At 37.9% G+C, this 24,701-nt stretch overlaps 1 protein-coding gene across 1 annotated transcript; it reads left to right on the plus strand.

The window, feature by feature from the left end:
• The first annotated feature begins 375 nt into the window (after positions 1-375).
• Positions 376-23,124, plus strand: elovl2 (ELOVL fatty acid elongase 2). Its single transcript, XM_066723158.1, has 8 exons — positions 376-567; positions 6,480-6,543; positions 12,075-12,262; positions 16,274-16,351; positions 18,832-19,003; positions 21,456-21,580; positions 21,698-21,832; positions 22,030-23,124. The coding sequence occupies exons 1-8, from the start codon at positions 565-567 to the stop codon at positions 22,156-22,158; spliced, it is 894 nt and encodes a 297-aa protein (XP_066579255.1). The 5' UTR covers positions 376-564; the 3' UTR covers positions 22,159-23,124.
• The last annotated feature ends 1,577 nt before the right edge of the window (positions 23,125-24,701 follow it).

A 24,701-nucleotide genomic window follows, 5' to 3' on the forward strand; every position in this document is an offset into this window, starting at 1 on the left:
AATTCAGAGAATGTGCAGAAAATGAACTCGCACTGAAAGGCAATAATCAGACTGGCTACAAAAACGCGTGCACTTTCATGCTACACAATCATCCACACCTGCTTCTTTTTTGCACAACATGTGTTACGAACAAACCCTCGGTGTCTAAAGCAGCATGAGCTTGCTGTAGCGTATCTTCACTATCTTTAAATGCAAAACCCTCCATGCACATTCGTCCACTGGCAGCGAGTCTCCACTCCTCCAGCCTATGGCGCGATCCTCTCTTCATTGTTGCTGGAACGGGGCCCGCGGTGGCGTGGGTCCGGATTGGCTGTGATGCTTAGTGGGTCATTTCCCTCCCTCCCTCCCTGCCTCTTCTGTCCTCCCTCTCTCCCTCTCTCCCTCTCTCCAACCTAGTGACTGACGTTTTTGTGCTCGCCGGGTCTGGAGCTGCGGGAGTAAATTAAAGTCTGCAGGAGAGAGATACCCTGGACAGCGCACCTCCTGACACAGTCCAGCCTTGTACGTTATTGTCGGGTGGCGGACGGGAATACTCAATACTCAATACTCAATACTTGTATCAAGATGGTAAGTGAGTTCTCTCTGTGTTTTTGCGATCCGTAAGAGAGAGCAGTTCTTCCTATCAGTTTTATTAAGATGGAAACGAGTGAAGGTGCTCTAGTCAGTGGATCGTCTATGTAGCCTTGGATGCTGCCTTTGTTTCTTATTTACTGGTTCTGAGGGAAAAAGGAGTATCGGGTTATTAACGGTGGGACAGGTGTTGGAAGCAATAAGAGAGAGGAGCTTTTCTTTTTCTTTTCTTTTCTTTCTTTTTTTTCTTTCTTTTTCTAGGGCACATTTCGCGATGGAGACAAAAAGCTCCATGCTGTCATGCACTGGAGTTGAACGCCAGTGACACGCATGATACACATCAATTACAGTCGCAATGCATGCCTAAAAAATGAAATTTAATGAATGCACGTTATGATTATTATTAGTATTATTATCATACATTATATTTTATTATCTTATTATCTTTGATGGTTGCAAATAGAAACCTGCTTCATTTATGATATGTGTAGCTTAAACAACAAAACCACAATATTTCAGCACTTCCTTTGAGGATAATAACAATAATAATCATAAATATTATTATTATTATTATTATTTGTGTAGCTCTTCTTAAATAATGGTTTGCTTCTGTCATAGTTATGCACAGGTTTGGAAATTGCTTATTAGATTACATTTGCATACTGATGACAATTAAGTTGCATTAAAGGCTGCTAGGAGAAAGAACCGAAACTTCCTGTTCAGGGATTGATAAACTCACAAAACTCAATAGTAGGAAGACTAAATCAGAGTTGCACTGCATTTTTGTGTGTAGTGCACCCTGCTCATTTGCCTGTGCTGGTGATGTGCTCATTTGCATAGCTTTAACGGTTGCGAACTCCTCCCATAATGTCACATTGCCAGTGTCCCGGGGACTTGAAAAGTTTGGTCTTCATCTTGCATCACAGGAGGAAGGGAGCATATGTAAGGAAGTGTGCGTGTGTGTGGCTGTGGCTGTTTTTATTTATTTATTTATGTATGTATGTATGTATGTATGTATGTATGTGTATGTATGTATGTATGTATGTATGTATGTATTTATTTATTTATTTTAATAATAATAATAATAATAATAATAATAATAATAATAATATTTAATCTGTGCTTGGTACATGATTTATTAAGCCCTATATTTCACATTATTGCTTCAACTTGACAATTAAGTCAGTTTTGTCCTTGGGCACCACTGGTAGATGAGTTTAGATGTCTTCATTTATATTACCCTTCTTCATGTATGGACAGTTTTAATTTGCAGTTTGTCTGTTAAAGCTTAAAATCTGTTATTTACAGTCATTATAAATGGGCACATTGTACACATTAAACCACTTGACTATAATCCAAATGGTCCTAAGTGTTCACAATATGACTTGATGTGGTAGTTATTGCAGACAAAACAAAATGGGTATCTGCAAGGCCTAAGACCAGAGTTCCCTCCTGCACTTGCTCTGACCAACTTGCCTTTTGCTCAAAGTCTTTATAATAGGAGAAGTAACCACAGACCTCTGGCGCTGTAGGCTGAAATGACAGCGCATCAACTACACTGGTTCTCCAACTTCTATTTCATTCATTCAAGGCAGTGATGCAGAGGTTCTGGTTAGGCACCAGGGCAGTCGTAGGTGGGCAACCCTGGGCAGTTGGTCAAGGTTAGCTGAAGTGGTGATTACAAGGGTCAGCCGCTCTAATATGTGAAAAACGCCTGCAAATCTAGCATTGTGTTGTTCTGTCTAAAACAAAAGTCACATTTGAGAAGTCACCCAGTCATCATAGGAAACAGTAAGGGTTGTTTGCCCAGTAATAATAAATCCCCTTCTACTAAAAAAAGGATGAGCCATTGCTTTAACTGTGCAATGATAGTCTTTTTAGGCTCTGGACCACTGATCAAAGAAAGTCCTCTATCACCATGTTAATACTAGATCAATTCTTCACCACAGGGGAGGTTTAGGAAGATTGATATGTTTAGTAAGGTGTTGTATTGGGTCCATCATTCCCCCTTTCTGCATACCTGTCATTGTTTCTTGCTAGCTGAGGAGTTGGTTGTAGTGCCTTCACTGGACATTGGGCTGAAACTTACCCAAGAGTCCTACAGGTGAAGTTTCGGTGTGAATGAGTTGTGGAGTTTGGTGTGTCTACGACGTTCGAAGCTTCAGCTGCTGTAGAACCATCTGCTACGGCTGCTGTCTCACAGGAATGTTCATCTCATCCTTGGTTCCGTGGACGACTCCTTGGCCACAGAGTGTCATCACCGAGAGCTTCAATGAGCTGCACCTCGGCTTGTATCATCAGCAGGCTGGGCATAAGCCTCCCAAGTGAATCTCTGACCCCAGTTTGGTCATTCCCCCTCCCAGGTTTATAACCCAGCTTCAGCCTTCTGCATTTTTCCATTCTCCAAAGTAGTGTTAGCGTTCTACAACACTTGTAAGTCTCCTTTCTCTCTAGTAGCAGCCTCTGAAGTAAAAGCTGTGCATCATCCCTCAGTAGTGCTAGTAGTTGAGCAGCCTTCTGTTTGGCTCTCCAGTGGTCCAGCTCCCTGACTTGTGTACAGCATGCCTCCCAGCGAGCAGAGCTGTCAGAGCTTGCAAATTTGACAGATCCAACTCCGGAGTGGAGTTATTTTCTGTGGACCAGCATTTCAGTATGCCTCTGGGAAGCTCTCGGTAGCAGAATTCACTCAGATCCGTCCCTCAACAGCTTTTCTTGCGAAAGTGCTGCAAGACAAATTGGGGAAAAAAATATGTATTAATTTAACAGAGATAGAACTTTTGAGATAGACATTCCCTTTTTATATCGGGTTTTCTGGCAAGACGGGCACTGCAGGTAGTAGTGTATGTAACATGAAAAGCAAAAAGAAGATGCCTGCCATGAAAGTTCAACTCCCCTGGGCAGTCTAGGAGTCTTTTGGTCTGCAGTGAAGTGCAGTCTTGTGCTTCCTGCTTACAGCCTTGGTTCTCACTTCCAGACATCAATGAAGCAGAATGATTTTGGACGCAGTATCTAAAGAATGTGTTCTTTTTGTAGGCTCTGAGCAAAAAGCATTCAATTTAAATAATATTAGTGTTTTTCATACTGCTTGCAAAGGAGGTTTAAACAAATCTTATTTTATGTATCTATTTTGAATTATTGTCAAGTTGAAATAAGTCACTCCGGTATTATCCAATCAGTGGAAATCAGATTAGTTTATTTCAACCTATTGTCAAAACACAGGCCTATTCTGTTTACCTGACATGGAGGGTATACAGTTTACTATCTGCATTTCCCCCAAAAGTGGGAGTTGTTTGGAGTACTTAGGTCCTAATGGATTACTATGATCTGATTTGGAGACAGATTTATCTAGTAGCTCAAGATAATTGGCTAGCATTTACAGCTACAGCATTAGGCCTTTAAATAGACACTGTATCTGTTCTGATGCTGGTCCTACACACAGGATCAGTTTTATTAGTGCAATGTACACCTAACAGGTTTAAGGATAATGAGATACAAATTACCCAGGGTCCACTTGAGGTTAAATTAGTGTTTTGGGAGGGCAGGGAATTGCACTTGAAATGGTAAAAACACATATGAGAAAAACATGAGCAACAAACACACAGGTTCACAATGCATACACAGTGGCAGTCTAATGGGTATATGTGTTGGGCAAGATTAATTAATTCAAGTCCTCTTCACCATTCAAAGTCCTGATTATCTGGATGCATCTCCCATTCCACTGATTTGATTGCATCACTTATGCACTTGGGTTAAAGATGTGCCAATTCTGAATATAAAATATTAGTAACAAATATCATTTTGCATTCACTTAAAGTACGTTTTCTGGGGGAAAGCAATGAGTAATAAAACCATGCACACATTTTACATCCTTTGTCAGATCCCAAATGCATACTATGTTCAATACATTTAAAGTGCATTTCTTGTCGATTACTTTAACCTAAGAGAGTTGAGGGAATCCGTTCAGATACTCTTCTGGAGCATTTTGTTATATTGGTTGCAGTCTATTGCAATCTCTTCCCATAACCTTGTACTTGGATGCAGTTGAGCACTGAGAAGACAAATGAAACAACTTCAGAAGTCATCATTATGCTTTCCAATTTAAGTCAAGTGGTTTAGGTTAGTGTAGTTAGGTTTACTTTTCCAGTGTAATGTAATACAATGCAATGACCACCATACTGTTGAAAAAATTATCAACTTGCTGTCTTGTGTTGCATTACATTAAATAATGGAATTGTTTGTTTATAAGTTAACCTTCTATTTTCCTTATACATCTTCTTGGTGCACTATAAAAACAACCTGCCATGTTTAACTGTAGGCCCTATAAAACATTTTGACTCTCTATATTCTTTCTCGCATATATTCTCCAAGCATTGAAAATGTTGAAACGTTTGAATCTGTCACAATTTTCCCTAGTCTTCTGACCAATATTATTGGTTTAGTGCTCATTCTAGGTGTTGCTGTTATTCTGATCAGTCAAGTGACATGTTCATATTACAATGTCAGCAGTGCTATATGGATTGTGCAAATTGATATCTCTTCTTTGCTAAAGGATAATTCACTTGGGAAATGTCCTGTTATCTGTTCATTTACAGATTCCTCCACATGTGAATGAAGGACACATTCAGTGTTTGAAAAATGATCGCATTCCATATACAAAACCGCTGAAGACAGCAGAAAGAAGTCCCTCTGTCACAGTAACAAAATACCTTAGGATAATCGTTTGTAACTGCTGTCTTCTCTCAAGTCACTGTGCTGAAATTTCAGAACCTAGCTCTTTTCAAGATGTCCTTTTCGACTTTTGGTTTAATTTGTTACTGTACACCACAGTACATTTGGATCGATAAACATTAAAAGAGTTCTCTTCTGTTCTTGAGACTGGAGTTATGAAGCTGGAGGGTATTTAGAAGTGCTCTCTCAATGTCATAGGAACAAATTCAGATTTTCCACACCCTTTAGTATGATATCGATACACAAAGTTAAAGGGAACAGTTGAAGACCGTTCTAACTTACATCGAACTTCAATATACAGTTGTAGCTGAAATCCTTCTCAGCCTTAATTAAAATTGTTGTATGATGACTAATTGTAGTTGAATATTTTTTGTTTGTTTAAATACTTTATCAATAATAATAATAGAAAAAGAGAAGATTGTTGCTGATTAAATAAATGTTATTAAAACTATTAAAAGAAAAACAAAGGGTGTTACGTAGTTATACTTTCATACCAAATTAGGTTTTGATATTTATTTATTTTATATTTAAGTTACACAAGGACGATAATCGTTTTGCCCGTCGAAATTTTCGAATTATGAACATGTGCAGAAGGTTATGTTAACCTGGATTATCTGTCCATTATGTTTTTCAAATGCAGACTGGCCTATTGTTTTCTTCAGAATAAGCATAAACGGTAACACGATTAGAAGTGCACTGCAGCACGGTATCATTATTGAACTGAAGGTCACATTACGATAAGCAATGGCTCAGAGCTGGCTGTCTTCCTTGATCATGTAAGAGGAGTAGAGGAGTCGTGGGGCCAATATTTTGTCTCTAGAAGCACAGATCTGTGACGACTGCACATTTCTAGTAAGGGAATTTCATTGGCACCAGATCTCACAACTTTCAATGGCGTATCATGGTAACAATGGAGTAGTATTCTATTTTAAACCAATGTTTCTGCTCATCACTATCATTATTATTTTGACTTCATGTCCTGACAAACTGTCCTGTCTGCAAATGTAATGGAAGGTTCATAAGATTAAAACAGTGTTCTGCACAGTAGTTGTATTTGTACTTGTATTCTTCTTCTTCTTATTATTATTATTATTATTTTTAATGGTAATGAATGCAATGTCTTGTGATTATTTTGTTGGTATTAATCATTCATTATTTGTTGATTGTTCTCTTTTTTTTAGGACCAATTAGAGGCCTTTGACAAACAGTTAAATACGTTTGTGGATTATTTGTTTGGACCAAGAGGTGAGTAAAGATAATGTGCAATTTGAATCTATAATTCAATATTTACATTTCCTTTATGATGGACTTTTAAAGATGTAAGTAAAGTAGTCTAACCTCTCTTATGTGTGTTTTGCTACATTTCCAATATGAACAGATAGGCTATCAATTTACACACTTGAAAGCAGCCTTTAATTTTCTGCTCAGAATATGCTTCGCAGTAACAGTTTACAAAAGTAAAAAACAAGTCTTATTAGCTAAAATCATATGCGTTAATTTGTGAATGTTTACATTGGGTCAACTCAATTAATACCAGTATTAATGCAGTAAAGACAGAAAGGTAATCATGACCATAATGCAAAGTTTAAAGCACTTCACACAACTGCCATTTTCTATACAGGCTTCAGATATATTGATGCAGAACTGATGCATCTAATTTAAATGCTTCCTATCTTGCAAAACTTTTGGACATAGTACATTGTGCAAAAATACACCCAGTTTTATCCCTGAGGTATGATCTCAGAACAACAAAATATGTCACAGCAATTGTACTGTAATTGCAGTAATCCCTCATTGTCACAATATAACTGTGAAAGTCTTACAGAATCGTGATGGTGCTTGGCTGGTCACAGGTCCCTTTGTGTGAGGGACTCTTCACATTGAAATAAATTCTGAGGGAACGTTATTATCTGAAGCTTGATTGACATTTGGTGTTGCTCACCTTGTTTGTATGAACGTCACAATTCAGGGATTCTGTGGTATTCAATCGGTTGGCCCAGCATGCTGCTAAAATGTCTGCTTTTGAACTGAAATCAAAAAGCACTGGTAGATTTTAGCATTGGAGAAGTAAACAAAACTGAATCAATCAGGAAGTACAATCGAGCACTGAAGCCACGGGAGCAGATAGCGCAATGTGGGACCGAAGGATGGTTAAAGCTAGGCAGCTAGGTAACCATGTGGCCAGCCTTCCCCTGCATCAGATGATGATGTCCACCACTATTCAGTGCTGTGATGAAAAATAACTCAACTGGGAGTTTCTTCCATGCTGATACTGGAGGTTAAATGTGCTGTTCTGGATTCTCTGATTCAATGTCACCTGAGTCTTGACTATTCACTTCAAACAAGTGGAGAACAAGTGTAAGGCCCACTTTGATCCAGCACAGATCCAACTGAAGAGGAGCTAAAGTGAACTGTCACCAACATTGGGGAAGGCCCAGACAACGGTCTATATTTCTCCATATGACTTGCAGTGGAAGAGTTAAGCATTCTGGTCATGAGGTGCATGAAGAAAAACTTCAGAACTGCAGAAGAGATGTTTACCTCTCGCTTTGAGGAGATCGGACAGAATGCCACCAGCTGCTGCAAACAAAGCAGGCAAGGAGGAGGACAATCTCCAGGCAAAGCAGAATGGAATAGCAAGTATCCTAGTGAGGCCACAGCAGCTGACTGTCTAACCTGCTACTGGGATGGCCTGGAGTCCCATGCAAGACATAACAAGGTTCAACCAGGGAGAGCAGGAAGCCAGTAACTGATGTCTCATGGCAGTCTCTCTAGGTGGCCTTATCTCAGTGTGGACCAATTGTTCAGACAACAACAGTTGGACCCCCAATTTCCAATAATGCCTAGCATCCAGTAGGGGTTGTACTGTTAGCGGCCCTTACTGTTGCTGCTTCTCTTGGGTAAGGTGGACTGTGCAGGAACAAAGCTAATAGTGATGGGAGGCAAAGAGTTTGCCTATGACTGCTCCAACAAAGCAGCCTCAGCAGAGAAAAAAACTTGAAGGACTGTACTAAATTACTGAGTCTTTCTATGCTATACATTCACTACAGGGGGAGGTGTGTAGCAAAGCAGGCTGTTTTGATTTCTATATGCTCTATTACACAAGTACCTACGACAAAATGCAAACCTAAGACTCTAGATGACAAATGTAAAGCTTCTTGTCCGAGAATAAATCTGAAAATGCTGTGAGTTCCTGAATATCCTTTTGCTTTATAGTGCCTTTCATAACAGCATATGGTTAGGGGCTGCTATAAGAGAAAGTAAATCTCTGGGCATACATGGCTTAGGGCCTAGACCTCATTATTGCATTCCCTAAAACAGATTTTTAGGGCAGAAAGTGCTTGATCACATAAAAGGTTACATTGTTACAGTTTTCTGCAAAAAGACAATGTAGAAACCTGTTCTATTTATTTTAATCGCTGAGCTATTTCTATTTCAATACAGTCAGTTTTTGGATTTAACATGTCCTTCCTGCTCTTTTTTGTATTGCTAAGCCAGTAACAATTGATCAAAAATTTGATCATAAATTCTCTCTCTCTCCCTATATGTATATTTAATAGTTCACAGAATTATTTAATTTATATTTATACTATTAAAATGTGATCTTCCAATGCTTGAATGCTGAACTTACTACCCTTCTGAGAATTACAGCTTGGTTAGATTTTACTGCAGATCTACAATTTGTAGAGTCTTAATTTCTGTATTTGAAACTTTCTAAATTAATAAAATATAAATACAAGTCAAAGTCCAGGTCCTGCATCTTAAAAAAATACATAATCAGGGCCTCTTCAGCTGAATGGTAGGAGGTCAGCATATACTTAGCACCATCATTGCAGACAAGACCTTACTCTAACCACAAACATGGAAAGAACACCAGTTTACTCGGGACCCATAGAGAAAATCATCCACCTAAGTCAGTAGACTTAATGCTTTGTGGTGCCATCCTTTGTGCTATGCAAAGCAGCAATACGCTTTCACAATGAGCCAACAAGATGGGCCGTCCTAGTCTGTGGGATTTGCTGCGGCTCTAAATTAATATTATGAAAATTAACATTTGGAAGGTTTTGCTACACGAGCACAGCATACATGCAGTATACTGAATTAGGATTCAGGTCAGAATTTTTATAATCTGATTTACCAGGAATAAATCCTTTTAGAGTAACACCAGGGTTTAGTGTAGGATTTTTTTCTGAACCGTTTCTGTATAAAGAAATTCCCTGTGTTAGTGATACTACTGCAATACATTTCCTACTAATTTTGTATATGTTCATCTTAAGCTGGGAGTTGTATGTGTAAACTCCACGTGTTTGCAAAACATTTACCTTTTTTTTTTAACCACACTTTATTAAGTACATGTTACACAAGTTTGTTTCCTTAAATACAGTGCTGGACTGGCTACCTCAGAAATTAGGAGACGATTTCAACCCTCCCCCAATATAAATTAAAATCAGCTTGTTCATTCTTATGTCATCTCCAGGGGATTCTCGTCCCTGATTTAAATACCCAAATGAAATACTACTGCTTAATCACCGACATGGAAAACAGGTGGATGCACGCATAGTGATAGAGAATGAAGCTCTATGAACTGCTGGATGTTTTCAGCCATTGGTTCTCTAAATTTAGCACTGATTCAAATTGAAAAGGGAGCTTCATGCTTGTTTGTGCTCTCCGATGGAGGAAACCTAGGTAGCCATTCACTTACCGGAAGTCTGCCTTCACCATGACAACACTGGATTATGCACGCTGTTTGGACTCCAGTGGCTCTAACTAAATCGTTAGGTCAGACACAGGAGGAGTTTTTAATATGCAAATACATATATTAAATGTACTGTAATCCTGGTGCAAATCAGTATTATGTTTACATAGTGTGTGATAACTGTGATAAAAGTTTTTGTAAGTTAGACAACATTTTAATTAATTAATTTATGTAATTATGTATTAATTCCTGTGTATTAAATTGTTTACATGCTGTGGTGATTTTCTTTTAAATGAAAAACTATGGTTTGGACCAGACTGTTGAAACCTTTCGTTTCAGTTCTCACACACACACATATTTGAATAGATTAAAACTCTTATCTAAAATGTTTTTGCTCTTTGGATTCTCACAGAAATTGCATTGTAAAACACTAGGAAAAATAATGACATTGCATGTTACCCTTTTGTTGCTGTTTCAAAACCTCAAATTTTACATGTGAGCTTAAAACCTGCACAAAAATAAGTCTAAATAGGTGACTTCACCCATTCCCATTATAACTCATATTCAGATGGAAACGGAGGAAAAAAAACTTTCACCTAATTCCCAGCCACGGTGCCACTGCCAGCCCAGCAATCTTTAATCGTTGATGTGTAAAAGTATTTTAATGAATTCCAAACGCGTACAGCCTTAGAGACAAAAAAACAGGGATACAGGATGTCTTGCCAGCATATCCAAGTCACATGCCAGATTCCATTTGTATATCGTACCACGCTGGAATACAAATGCCAGCCTGACTTTACATTTGTATAGAGAATGAACTCCAGACAGGAAAAGGGTTGTAAGCTGTATCTAATTATCTCTGCACAAGGTGATGTAGGCATTAAGATTTTAAACATTATGTATTCCTGCCAATTTCACTTTCATATATCACCATACTGCTTTACAAATGCACTGCTGAATTGCTGACTTTCTTTTTTTTACTTAAAGTGAATTTAAATTTTGCACAACAATCTTACATACACATATGCACTTTCCTCACCTTCCCAGGAGGTGCTGGATAGATATTTTCAGTTGTACTATCTGTAGCATAATCAATAATGATGCAAAACAGAGCAGTGGGTCTGATAAGAAAACTGAAGGACTACCATTTGTAGTGTATGGGAACTATGACTTTATCCATAGAAGGTTTAGTCCCCATAAAGAGGGGCCTTTTAAACCTTCAGGTTTTCTGGCAGAACATGTATGAAACCAATTTCAGAACTAGAACCAAATTAGCCTGCCAATCAATGTGTATTTCAGGCTTCATTATCTACCAGCTACTGTTTTGAAAGAGGAAGACATGTTGATCAAATGTTCAGATTAGTCTCACAGATGAATCTCACTATTCCTTTTTAGGCAAATGAAGGTGCAACAAAGGTTTTGTCATGAAAAGCTACCAGATTTTATTCAGTAATATAGTACTAGTATTTTGATAACTGAAGTGGACTTAATACACTATTATGGGAAAACAAGTTATTAGAAATGGCCTGTGTGTTGAATTGCAATAGTTTATTATCTGTAGAAAGTTAAGACAACTTAATAGTCACATGTGCATGTAAACCAGCATGATTGTCATGTGTTTTTAATCCCTATAATATTTTAATAAATAAGATATATGTGTGCCGTCTCTCAGGCACACCTCAGAGCGCTACGCACAGCCTCACCAGCAGAGCAACACACCCGCAAGGCCAGACCTGTCCTCTGACGCGGGGGATTTGTACACTCCAGTACATTCACAGCGGGATTACATCACCATAACCAGCTCAGACAACATGAGCCCTTTTACATTTTAACATCATACTTTACAGAAATTAGCAGAACTAAAAGACCAATAATTCCTTAATGTACTGCATTATGAGCTTTATGAGAACGATTGTGGAGTACATATAGTGTCCTGACACACATTTTAATGTTGCCAGCACACATATTCTTTTAATTATAAATTGTGAATGCTTTCAAAGTTTGTACAGGAGCTTTACAGGTTTGTACAGGTTTAAGCTAAATCATTTAATGAATTGTATCTGTTTATGTTTGTTTTTAGACACCAGGGTCCGAGGATGGTTTATGCTGGATTCCTGTTTACCTACAATCTCTCTCACCCTTGTATACCTGATAATTGTATATCTGGGTCCAATTTACATGAAGAAACGACCTGCATATTCTCTGAAAGGAGTTTTAATTGTATATAACTTTGCAGTTACTATGTTGTCTCTGTACATGCTCATTGAGGTAAGACAATCTCTCAACTTATAATAATGTTGATAACACTTCAGAGCTGCCCTTGAACAGATTTCACCCTGTGATCATGGATTTGCTGGTTTAAAACAAACCCGGAGGTCGGGGGAAGTGTTGGGGCTGGGGAGTCACAAACTTATATGAAAAGAGTAAATGTGGTTAAGAGGGGCTGAGCCAGTAATGTGCTCCTTGGCTCATGGGATGCAGGAGACCTCTATGTCTTGTTGGTTGACTGCAAGTCCAGACAATATCAACAATGTGTGTCAGACTCAGTCCTGTGTCTTTCAGATGCCCCTTGCACTCTGTCATTATAGTACAAGGAGAATGCAGAGTACAGTCCAAGTGACAGACACGTCAAGAACTGCGAGACTCACAGTGATGGAGTTTTAAGACATAAGTTTGAATCACAAATCCTCAAATCGGAATATGTTTTGAATAGAAGTGTCTCATCAGAAAAAAGCATGGGGTTCAAAGTCCAACAAGCAGAAATAATAACCATACTAATGTCTGTTCATTTCTCATGGACAGACGTCCTGCACAAATTTCCGTCAAATCCTTATTTTCATCAGTGCTGAACTGAAATGTGACTGAAATGTCTGCACTGTGTACCAGGAATACTCAAAATGAAATTGGATACTGCAATCCAAAGTGTGTCCGTGAGAAATAAAGAAATATTTGTATTTGTATAATTTTAGCTTGTTGCAGTTTGTTTCCGACTTCTGTCTTTTTTGGGCTTGCCATTAATTGCCTAATTACCTATAAACATTTAACATACAAATACATTTAATGCACAATTTTAAGAAAATGTCACTGGGCTTTTTCATTGAGGAAACAGGACCCATTTTTTGAGACATTATCCACATTGAGACCCTGTAAATGTATTGTAATGTAATCGATTCTACAGTTACTTTAGGAGATTATGTTACTGTTCTGAGTATAGTAGATGCCATAATATATTCATTTACTTGATTTGAATGCAGTTTTAGGTTGCAAGTGAATTCTCAGCTTATCTGGGAACACGTTATCTTCCTACACAAATACAGCAATGTAGGATCATTTTGTGGGGACATATTGTTATTGGGGCTTGAACAAATGAGTGAAAGTTTGTCACTGGTGTTTGCTCTCTACTTACAAAGATGTTATTATCCTCTCTGTGTTTCTCAAGGACTGAAATAAATTTAAAAAAAAAATACATGCAGAGGTTTGCTGTTTTCAGCAGTCTGTGTCGCTAACGTACAACTTATGCTCACGGCAATATGAATTGATGAGAATGCCAGGCCGTTTCCATTATCAAAGACATAGTCTAAAGCCTGCACTTTTCACACACTGGCTGCATTGTGTCTGTGTACTGACATGAGTGTGGGATAGCAACCTCACATTCCTGCTTTCTGCTTTTCTTTTCTGACCACCATTAACTATGCTTGCCCACTACATTCACAGACCGTTTCTCAAAAAAGTCCAATGCCGTGTAATGCCATAGTCAGCTGCCTGGTAGCGTTCTCGAGTGAACAACCATTAAAAATGATGTAAAGGCACAACTACATATGGAAAATGCTGTGAAAAATATAAAAAAAATATGGAAAATGCAGTGAAAATTATAAAACAATATATAAATCTGCTTAATAATGCAAGAAATGGGTTCAAGGCAAATAATACACAGTATACGTGAAATACAAAACCTCTAATCACCTTCCCTGTGTGCCCATACTACATCTTAACGAGCTTTACATTGTTTCTTAACACAAAAGGCATGCTATTAAATAACCTTGAAGTTTTCAGTATTAATTGCAGACATACCCTTTTTCAGTTACTCGTTAGGAACTGCTGACACCAAACCTAATTACATATATTTTATGATAATTGTATGCGTCTCATATTTTAGATTTCTTATTTAGTGATTTGTTTAAACTTTTAAAATCCTTTTTTTCTTTAATCCTTCACAGATTGCTTTTTCCAAATGGGATGTGAAACCCCAGCCTAATAACTTTTTTATTAAAGTCTTCAATTAGTGTAATTGTGGCTGCATTAAGCCAGGTCCTGTGTGCTTGCAGAGCAGCCAGATCCCTTCATTTGCACAGGAATTGCCAAAAAGCTTTGCATCAGAGGCACTTAACCAATTAACTCTGTGAGTCACCTCTGCCGGCTGAAAAGATTAGAGCCTTTTGTTTTGAAACTTTTTGAATGCCAGCAATCACATTGTGGATCCAGACCCCTATGCTGTTCAACATATTATCTATAAGTGCTGGGATTTATCATCCACAAATGTAGTCTACCTGAATCCAGTCAATGTCCTGAATTGTTCTTTCCCTGTTCTCTCTAATCAGTCCTTCTAGGTGCTATTCTGGGACCCCTCCTTGTCTCTCTCTCCACAGATTCACCATCCATTATGCTCTCTCTCTCTTCTGAGTCTCTCGTCTTCTCGTACCTCCAGCTGCCTCTCTGCCATTGCCTTCCGGATGCACCCATGTCACCTCAAACTTAACTCATCGTCTCTGTATCTGACCACATCCTCGTCTCTTCTCCTTCCTCCCCTTTCTTTTCACCTCTCTGTCATCATTTCAGCCACACACACACCCCTCTCTCTCCTTATTTAGTGAACCTTCATGCTCAATCTATCCCTCTCCTACTCTCAGCTCATCTCTTTTATGGCATACTTCATCCCTTCCTTTTTGCTGATTTTCCTCCCTTACGTAATCAGACTTTCTTCTGTCTAGATCTCTCCATCTACTCTGTAGTTGCCTTAAATCTTTACTACTTTGCTTTTTATTATCTTGGCCTGTCTTCTGGCGTGTGACGGAGAGTGTGCACCCCCCACTGGTTTCCGGTCACTGCTCATTCCCAGTTGCATTACTTGCCTGGATAAATGTTGTCTTCACTACTGCAGGCCTCCAGTCTTTTGTCTCTCTTTGTACTCCCCCCTCCACCTCTGCCCTCCTCTACTACTAGCTGAGTAGTCAGGTTTCCCCCTTTATCTCAGATCTTATCCTTCCTGGGGTGAACCTGGTTATCCATGAACTTGTGGATGCTACCATTGTGTTACCTGCTTTGCACCTTGTACCTACTGACTCCTGCACTATACTACAATGCTGCTATCTCATTAATTTCTGTATTTAAAAAAATGTCTTCATGGAACACAAAGTGGCAGGTCAGAGGACACTGTAATCCTTTACTCGTTGCTCTCTGTATCCTGGAACAAATGTGACCCAGTAAAGCATCCTTTTGTATTCAATTTCATACCAATTTGTTAACCTATATTCGATCCTTTGCAATTATATACAATTGAACATTTCTGCTCTCAGGTCACACAGTTAGTTTTATATCTATGTATATAATGTTTATCTGCACTGGATAGCTCGAGGCTTAGATGCGAAAGACACCTTTTTTTCTTAAATCAAAAGCAATCAGGACACTATACCCATAGAAGGAATTAACTATGTGATATAATAGCATGTTCAGCAGATATTTGTTGGTTCAGAGAGAGACTTAAATGACAATTAATCAGAACAGCTGGAATGCTGAGAGCCCTCCTATATATATTTCAAAGCCGTAAACAAACACTTAGAAGTCCATTAAGCAAATTGTGAAAACGAAGCCTGTCACATTAAACCTGTTTGTTTTTTTGTCTTTTTTTAAGTGGAGTCCAATGTCCACCTAATACCTGGACACAATTAAGAAAAATCACCTCAGAGTGGAGGTTGATATTTAATGAAAACCAAAATACAATTAAATTGATGAGGATAGTCATTCATCTCTATTTGATTATGCAGCCAACCCCTAATCTGACATAATCTTATTACAGTTTCTCTCACTGTTGATGTGCTAGTTTTTTGTGTGTTTTTTTCCTCAAGCACTGAGCCTTACTGGTTTGCATTTGTAATCTGGGACAAACACACCGCAGGCTTCTTGTCTGTGAAAAGAAAAAAGCGTACCATGATAATGGAAGTATGTAACTCCATCCTCGCTGTGTGCATCCTCTCATGAATACTTGATGCTGTTTTATTTCAGCTGGTTTTATCAACATGGGAAGGACGATACACACTGCAGTGCCAGAACCTTCACAGTGCAGGGGCTGCTGATATAAGGGTAAGAAACAAAGGGGGAAAAAAAAACTACTTTCAAAGCTAATTTAAGTTAATTAAATATACCAAAGTTATTAGTGCTTTTTCATCAGTGTATTTTTCATTATACAGTGCTGTATGCTTAATTTGATTCAGCCTACTGAAAACTGAGCTGAGACAGTTTTCAAGAATATGTTAAAAGATAAAAGCGATACATTTGTATAATTTAAGGACCAAAGTGAGATAAATATACTTTCCCACAAGTTGAATTATGTTGTGTATGATGGCACTCAAATATCAACATCAGTCTGGTACAAAAATGTATTTTTATTTTTTTTATTTGTGACATTAATTGACAGATGTACTGTTTAGCTTGTTCTTAACTTCAGGTAAGCAAAGACATACATGTGTGTCGCTACCACTTTGAAAGTAACAAACATCTTGTTTCTCTTTACACAATTAACATTGACTATTCAGTTCAATAAACTCTGCACATATATAATTGATACATAAGCATGGTTTATTTATTTTAACTAAAGCAATCACTGAATAATCAATATTCAAAATATATTCTTATGATAGATTCATTGGCTGGTCATTTGAACTTATATTGATACAGTATATTTATAGCATTTAGGGGAAAAAGGTAACAATCAATAAATGCACATACAGTATTTGATCCCCTGCTGATTTTGTACGTTTGCCCACTGACAAAGAAATGATCAGTCTATAATTTTAATGGTAGGTGTATTTTAACAGTGAGAGACAGAATAACAACAAAACAATCCAGAAAAACGCATTTCAAAAAAGTTATAAATTGATTTGCATGTTAATGAGGGAAATAAGTATTTGACCCCTTCAACTTAGTACTTGGTGGCAAAACCCTTGTTGGCAATCACAGAGGTCAGACGTTTCTTGTAGTTGGCCACCAGGTTTGCACACATCTCAGGAGGGATTTTGTCCCACTCCTCTTTGCAGATCCTCTCCAAGTCATTAAGGTTTCGAGGCTGACGTTTGGCAACTCGAACCTTCAGCTCCCTCCACAGATTTTCTATGGGATTAAGGTCTGGAGACTGGCTAGGCCACTCCAGGACCTTAATGTGCTTCTTCTACAGCCACTCCTTTGTTGCCTTGGCTGTGTGTTTTGGGTCATTGTCATGCTGGAATACCATCCACGACCCATTTTCAATGCCCTGGCTGAGGGAAGGAGGTTCTCACCCAAGATTTGACGGTACATGGCCCCGTCCATCGTCCCTTTGATGCGGTGCAGTTGTCCTGTCCCCTTAGCAGAAAAACACCCCCAAAGCATAATGTTTCCACCTCCATGTTTGACGGTGGGGATGGTGTTCTTGGGGTCATTCCTCCTCCTCCAAACACGGCGAGTTGAGTTGATGCCAAAGAGCTTGATTTTGGTCTCATCTGACCACAACACTTTCACCCAGTTCTCCTCTGAATCATTCAGATGTTGGCAAACTTCCGACGGGCCTATACATGTGCTTTCTTGAGCAGGGGGACCTTGCGGGCGCTGCAGGATTTCAGTCCTTCACGGCGTAGTGTGTTACCAATTGTTTTCTTGGTGACTATGGTCCCAGCTGCCTTGAGATCATTAACAAGATCCTCCCGTGTAGTTCTGGGCTGATTCCTCACCGTTCTCATGATCATTGAAACTCCACGAGGTGAGATCTTGCATGGAGCCCCAGACCGAGGGAGACTGACAGTTATTTTGTGTTTCTTCCATTTGCGAATAATCACACCAACTGTTGTCACCTTCTCACCAAGCTGCTTGGCGATGGTCTTGTAGCCCATTACAGCCTTGTGTAGGTCTACAATCTTGTCCCTGACATCCTTGGACAGCTCTTTGGTCTTGGTCATGGTGGAGAGTTTGGAATCTGATTGATTGATTGCTTCTGTGGACAGGTGTCTTTTATACAGGTAATGAGCTGAGATTAGGAGCACTCCCTTTAAGAGAGTGCTCCTAATCTCAGCTCGTTACCTGTATAAAAGACACGTGGGAACCAGAAATCTTGCTGATTAATAAGGAATCAAATACTTATTTTCCTCATTAACATGCAAATCAATTTATAACTTTTTTGAAATGCGTTTTTCTGGATTTTTTTGCTTTTATTCTGTCTCTCACTGTTAAAATACACCTACCATTAAAATTATAGACTGATCATGTCTTTGTCAGTGGGCAAACGTACAAAAACAGCAGGGGATCAAATACTTTTTTCCCTCACTGTATACCATGTGATGGTTATGGAATATATGAGTCAAATATTTTTATAAAATTGAGACTATTGGTGAGAAATGTCTAGTCAACAGCTAAAAGCATTATATTGCTGCCCTAGATATAAATTGATATTGCTGAGCTACCGCTACCACTACCGATCAGCAAGGTGTCATAGATCAAGTATCTTAAAGTAGCTGATACAAAGTATCCGATGCCCAGCTGTTCATTTAGTTCTCTGTAAAATATTTCTCACACTTGTTTGTTCCTCTTAACAGGTTGCAAAAGTGCTTTGGTGGTACTACTTCTCCAAGTTGATTGAATTTTTGGACACAGTATTTTTCATTTTGCGGAAAAAGAACAATCAAATCACTTTCCTGCATGTGTATCACCATGCCTCCATGTTCAACATCTGGTGGTGTGTTATGAACTGGATACCATGTGGACAGAGTAAGTTAGAATCACTGCCTGCAGATCGACACTTTATGAAGTGTATTCAAGTGCTGTTAAAGGGGGAAAAAAGTTACAAATGTAACTCAGTACAAAAGCTTGTCTATTACGGTTACTGACCGGTGTTATACAGTTACTATTCATGATCTAAGTAGTAATAATGTCCAATATGGATAATCTACCTTAAAGGGATATTTGGCATTTTAGCCCAATTTCCTACCCACCCAGAGTCATATGAATTTGAATGTTTAATTCTGTTAGCTTAACACAATTGCTAGAAACAACTGGTAGCAAATCGTTGACTCTCAAAAGCAGGATAATAGATATTTTAAATACTTAAAAGGGTGTGAATAGGCCAATCACGTGTGACATCACAAATACCTGTTGCCGCCATGTTGGAGGACAAGCGAAGCGATTCACAGGTCAATGGTCCGAGTCTGCTGTGCACTTAGGAGTGTGTGTGATTCTGTTGTGCCTTTCAACTAACTCAAATAGTGTGTAAATATGGAAGTAAAAGTTGAGACGTGTTCAAACTCAGATTTATTTCTGTGAAAAAGCTTGTGGCAATTTACCATGTCAAATATTGCAATCAACGGCTCATATCTAGAAATTCAAGTTTCTTTGATTTATAAAAATAATATATATATATATATTATGTCTTTCATCACTATTTATTATGCATTCCATCACTAAGTTTAAACTATTAATTATGTTTTTCTGTCAGGTTCCAATCTCGATTTGATAAAAAAGTATTTATTAAACTAATTTGTAATGATTATTATCAATATTTGTTTACATTTTGTGAAGCATTCAGTGTAAATCCAAATCAGCCCGCACATTTATGCATTCTGATCAGAATCTCCACTGCTCTCTAACCATTGATAGTTTATGCATCATACTGTCATGATCCTGATAAACTTGCCAAATACCTTGAAATGATCCAAATTCCAATCAAAGGAGGTTCATATAAATACATTCAACATGTATAGCTAAAATATGGTTAACAAATGTGTTTATTCAATAATGAAAACTTTATCATATTGAACATGACTCTGATCTGTGTAGATCCAAACTAGCCTGCAAAACTTTGCTACAAGTTATCATCCAAATTCAAGGCAAGTTGCAGACAAGCTAAAATAAAATCAAAATGAGTCAACACTTATTTACATAAAAAAACGTAAGCAAAAGTAACGATATATGATAAGGATTTTCGTTTTCACAACTGGTATTCTTTAAGCAATCTTTAATTCAAATAATATTGTAAATGTATTATAAATAAACGACTAACTGTATACCTGATATAACAATCATTGTTTATAATATGATTCAGTTTGATAAAAATATATATATAAAACAAATCACCATTACTTTCTCATGGTAGTTAAATCACTTTGTCCGATTATCACTTATCATGATTATTGTACTTTTTTCTTAGCATTAGTCACAGATTAAGACTTTGTTTTTCTTTTGAAGTGCTATAACTTAATGCAGTCAGGGCAGGACTTGTCTACCAAGATGGTGGTAGCCTGAAAGGTCATGTAGCGGGTTCGCTCTATAGCACATTTGTACATTAAGTATTCTCTACAAGTGTATACAAAATCAAAAGTATTTTGATGAATATGTTTACAAATATTTTTCTTTTGGAACGATCTCACTAAACTACGCATTTTGTCAGCTGTGATGAGGTCGGCACAAGGATATGCTCGCTGTGTGCAGGCAGAACTGAAAGTAATCTAAATAAGGAAGCATATGGAAACTCATTTCCTATGATTACAAGGAAATTAATGAATTTATTGAACTATTTATTTATGATTACTAGTATTGTAAGACTACAAATTATAAGCGGACAGGTTTTTGAGTATTTAAAAGATCCATTAGCTGGCTTGAGAGTCAGCAATTTGCGACCATGTGCTTCCAGCAATTGTGCTAAGCTAATGAAATAAAACATTGAAAATCCTTCAAACTGGACGACACAGACCCAAAAATGGCATCCATGTATTCGTATGACTCTGGGAGAGTAAGTAATCTGGCTTAAAATTCCAAAATACCCAAGTATCCCTTCAGTCTCTCTTGCATAAAGAATGTAAAAGTAATACAATGGCTACAGCTGTACGTTTTGGTGACATCACCAACCAAAAAAAACAACAACATCCAAGTAGTGATGTGACTAGAAACCTCTTTACCAGAAGTTGAATGTCGTGGTGATGGAACGATGACTCTGCGAGTCCTACACTTACTATCCATGACTTTCCTATGCAAAGGACAGAAACAAATTGATGCTTAGCTGATGCTACATAAAATGATCAGAGTATACAAAAGGATGTGAAGGACAGATGCTCACTTGGTACATAGATGTTACGCATTTGCTTTTTAGTAATGAATAATTATATTCCAGTTAATTCCTTTCATCACATGCCTCCACCCTTTCTATTTTCTTTTTATTCTCTTTAAGGTTTCTTCGGACCAACCCTAAACAGTTTCATCCATGTGTGTATGTACTCCTACTATGGGCTGTCTACAATCCCATCTATGCACAAATACCTCTGGTGGAAGAAATATCTCACTCAGGCTCAGCTGGTAATGCGTTTGCTCCTGCATGATTTATAGTTTCCCATTTCATCGTGAGATTCAGTCTGTAAACTCATCGCAGGTGAATGGTTTTCAAGGATTCTGTCAATATGTGCTTCTCCTTAGATTCAGTTTGTTATGACCATCACACACACCTTAAGTGCTGCTGTCATCCCATGCGGATTCCCCCTGGGCTGTTTGATGTTCCAGTCTTCGTACATGATGACTCTGGTTATCCTGTTTGTCAATTTCTACGTGAAGGTAAGTGGTTCCCTGCGCCGTGCATCCATATCACTATCTCACCTGATAATCACCTGTATTTTGAGCACATATCTTGGAGCTTAACAACAGCCAAGTAACGGTTGGCAGGGGGAAATAATGTATTAAATGGAGTAGATTTTGTCGGGTTGTGTTCCAAGACTCTTCTGACATCATTGTGTTTATATTATTATTTCCAGACGTACAAGAAGAGGACCTCGAGAGAAGATGGGAAACTCTCCACAGAAGCAAAAGATGTCAGGAATGGTTACATGAATGGATATTCTACTGCTCTCAATGGCACAGCCACAAAGAAGAAAAGCCAATAGGTTGCAGTGCTGTTACAGCAAACAAGCAAGAGGGCATGAGCATCTACAGGTGCTTTAATCAAGTAGGCCTATAGTTTAAACAGGGATCAACTGTATATGTTGTTTTATATAGAAAACTTTGTACTTAATTTTGTATCAAGTGGTTTATCTTGTTTTCTTAATGCTTGTAATAGACAATGGGAACAGTGCAAAGTGCTGTGTGCATAGGTCGGCTTTCTCTAAATTGTAACAACCAAAAAGCTCTTGGTTCCTGCAATTGCATGGTTTCTTCTATAAACTTACAGTTTTATGTAAAGTAAATAACAATAATTACAAACAAATAAAGACTTAGATTCCAGTAGTGTTGAATACGGCAAACTGTAACCACGGTAACAATTCAGAAGATATTCATGCTGCATGAAAATGAAGGCATACACAAGCTTTTAATTGCTCTGAATTTAAATTACAATCTTAAAACCGGAAAATAAGACTGGATTTTTCTTCTCCTACTAGAAAAACCCAGCTGTATAAATGGGGAATTGTTTATAAAAGTAATGTGATATTTTGTAACAATTGTAAGTTGCTATGGATGAGGGCATCTACTAAGAAATATTAAATAATGATAATGCAAGGAAATTCCACACAAAACAAAACCACCTATGCATACAATGCACATGCACAGCATATCACTTTAATATGTCGAGATTAATGTGAAACAAAAGCTGCCTTAGAAACACAATGAACCCCCTCCATGATGCATCACAGTCTTTCTGGGCTTGCAATGCCTTAGTTTCCATGTAAAGGCAACATATACAGCAACATTTAACAACTTTTTTTTATTTTATTTTTTATCAACAATATCTTAAAACTTTCATAGATTTTAAAATTAACTTAAGTGAAAGGCACATTCAATTATTAGTGAATGTTTTGGGGGTGTTAAATGCTACAAAAAAAAAAAAAATCATAAAGAAAACTTGAAAGCGAAAATGCTATTTGTGGTGTCATTTGTGCAGTGGTGAGATACAGTTCTCGATCAGTGTAGTGTAGTGTCATCTCTATTCCAGTGTAGAAATGCATAGGTGAGAAGATCAATCGATGTGTTACTACTGACTGATAGTGAAGTCACTATGTGATTTCTAAAACGCACTTCCAAATGCTTTTCTCCTCCATAAAGGTTGCTGGATTTCAATACACTTCTACCATTATATGCAGGTTTTTCTAGACAGTTATTAATTCTCATTCTTTCGCTCGTTTAATTATTGAATGTTGGATACCCACTGGACCTGGAAAGATGGAGATTATTTTTATATGTTTGTACTGGCCTCACTAATTTGAAGATTCAGAAGTGATTTCCCATGCCATCCAATGGCCAACATGCCAATCCTTTAGGGCTTTTAGAAGTAGGAGCTGGCTGCACTTCTGGCTTGAGCAATGCATGGAATTGTTTTCCCATCATGCTCCTGTCTAATACTGCCCTGCAAGCCTTCCCGAATCGAACCTGAACGGACTCCGAATTCACTCTGTGGAAGCTAAATATTTAAACACACATTAGTCAAACACCAAACCGTAACACTGAAGCAAGTTCCCAAACTTCTACTTAATGGGTAGAAGTTCATTTAGTCCCATATATCATTGCACTCAGTGTGTTTTTCACATCTATATTTCATTGCCCAAATCAGAAGGGAATTTTTCTTGCACTCACTAGCGTGTGAAACCTGAATCATAGTCCTTGCTACAGGGCTGTAGTTCAGGGAATTTCAAATACTTGGTTCATACTATATATCCAGTTTTGGGCATTGTTTAGGGGAACTGTAAAATCAACAGAAAACACACAGTAGAAGAATAATTTAGAAATTTGCAGTGTTTAAATTTAAATGGTGCAATCCTCTGCAACAAATCACAACACTGTGCATCCAAGTCATTAGTATTCTTCATAACATCCCTCTCCACCTTGAAATAATGAATTCTACCTCTTCAGTTTATGCTCTACTGAAGATACATGGCAGATTAGATTAAACCGGTGTTTGTGCTACCTCACATCTTGAATATTGCGATTATACTTGCTTGTAATAATTAATTTCACATAGGAACTGACTTTTGAAAAGTAAGGACGATTACCAACTGGAAAGGTTTTCTTTGGTGCGTGTAAATGTTATGGTTACTGACCACAACCCATAACTGTGAAGATTACATTAATTTTATCTGCATCACTTATAGTGAATCAGCAGTCTTTGCTAAAGGCAACATATTACTTAAGCTGTATGCAGAGATAAAACCCAGAATTGCAGAGACAGATGTGTGTATTTTATAGGACAGGAAAATTAAGCTCCGGTTTAATCAACTGCAGGGAACAGATTAGATGCTTAAGTCAGTGTTAACTCACAGCTTAATACCAAAAGTTAACAGAAGAGGCAAAGTGACTAAGTAATAAGTACATTTGGAAAAAGGGACAAGCATTTGAATAATTAATGTAATGAGTGGATGTGTAATCTGTCTGGTTGGCATGAAACAAATTATATAACTAGTTGGCAAAATAAGCAGTACAACAGCATGTGAGGAACTAA

The sequence above is a fragment of the Amia ocellicauda genome, chromosome 2, assembly GCF_036373705.1.
Source record: "Amia ocellicauda isolate fAmiCal2 chromosome 2, fAmiCal2.hap1, whole genome shotgun sequence".
NCBI lineage: Eukaryota > Metazoa > Chordata > Actinopteri > Amiiformes > Amiidae > Amia > Amia ocellicauda.

Excerpts from the sequence above, each read along its gene's own strand:
- elovl2 (XM_066723158.1), top strand. Across the intron at positions 6,544-12,074 it reads TTATTTGTTTGGACCAAGAG|ACACCAGGGTCCGAGGATGG; the intron begins GTGAGTAAAGAT and ends GTTTGTTTTTAG. Across the intron at positions 16,352-18,831 it reads CAGGGGCTGCTGATATAAGG|GTTGCAAAAGTGCTTTGGTG; the intron begins GTAAGAAACAAA and ends TCCTCTTAACAG.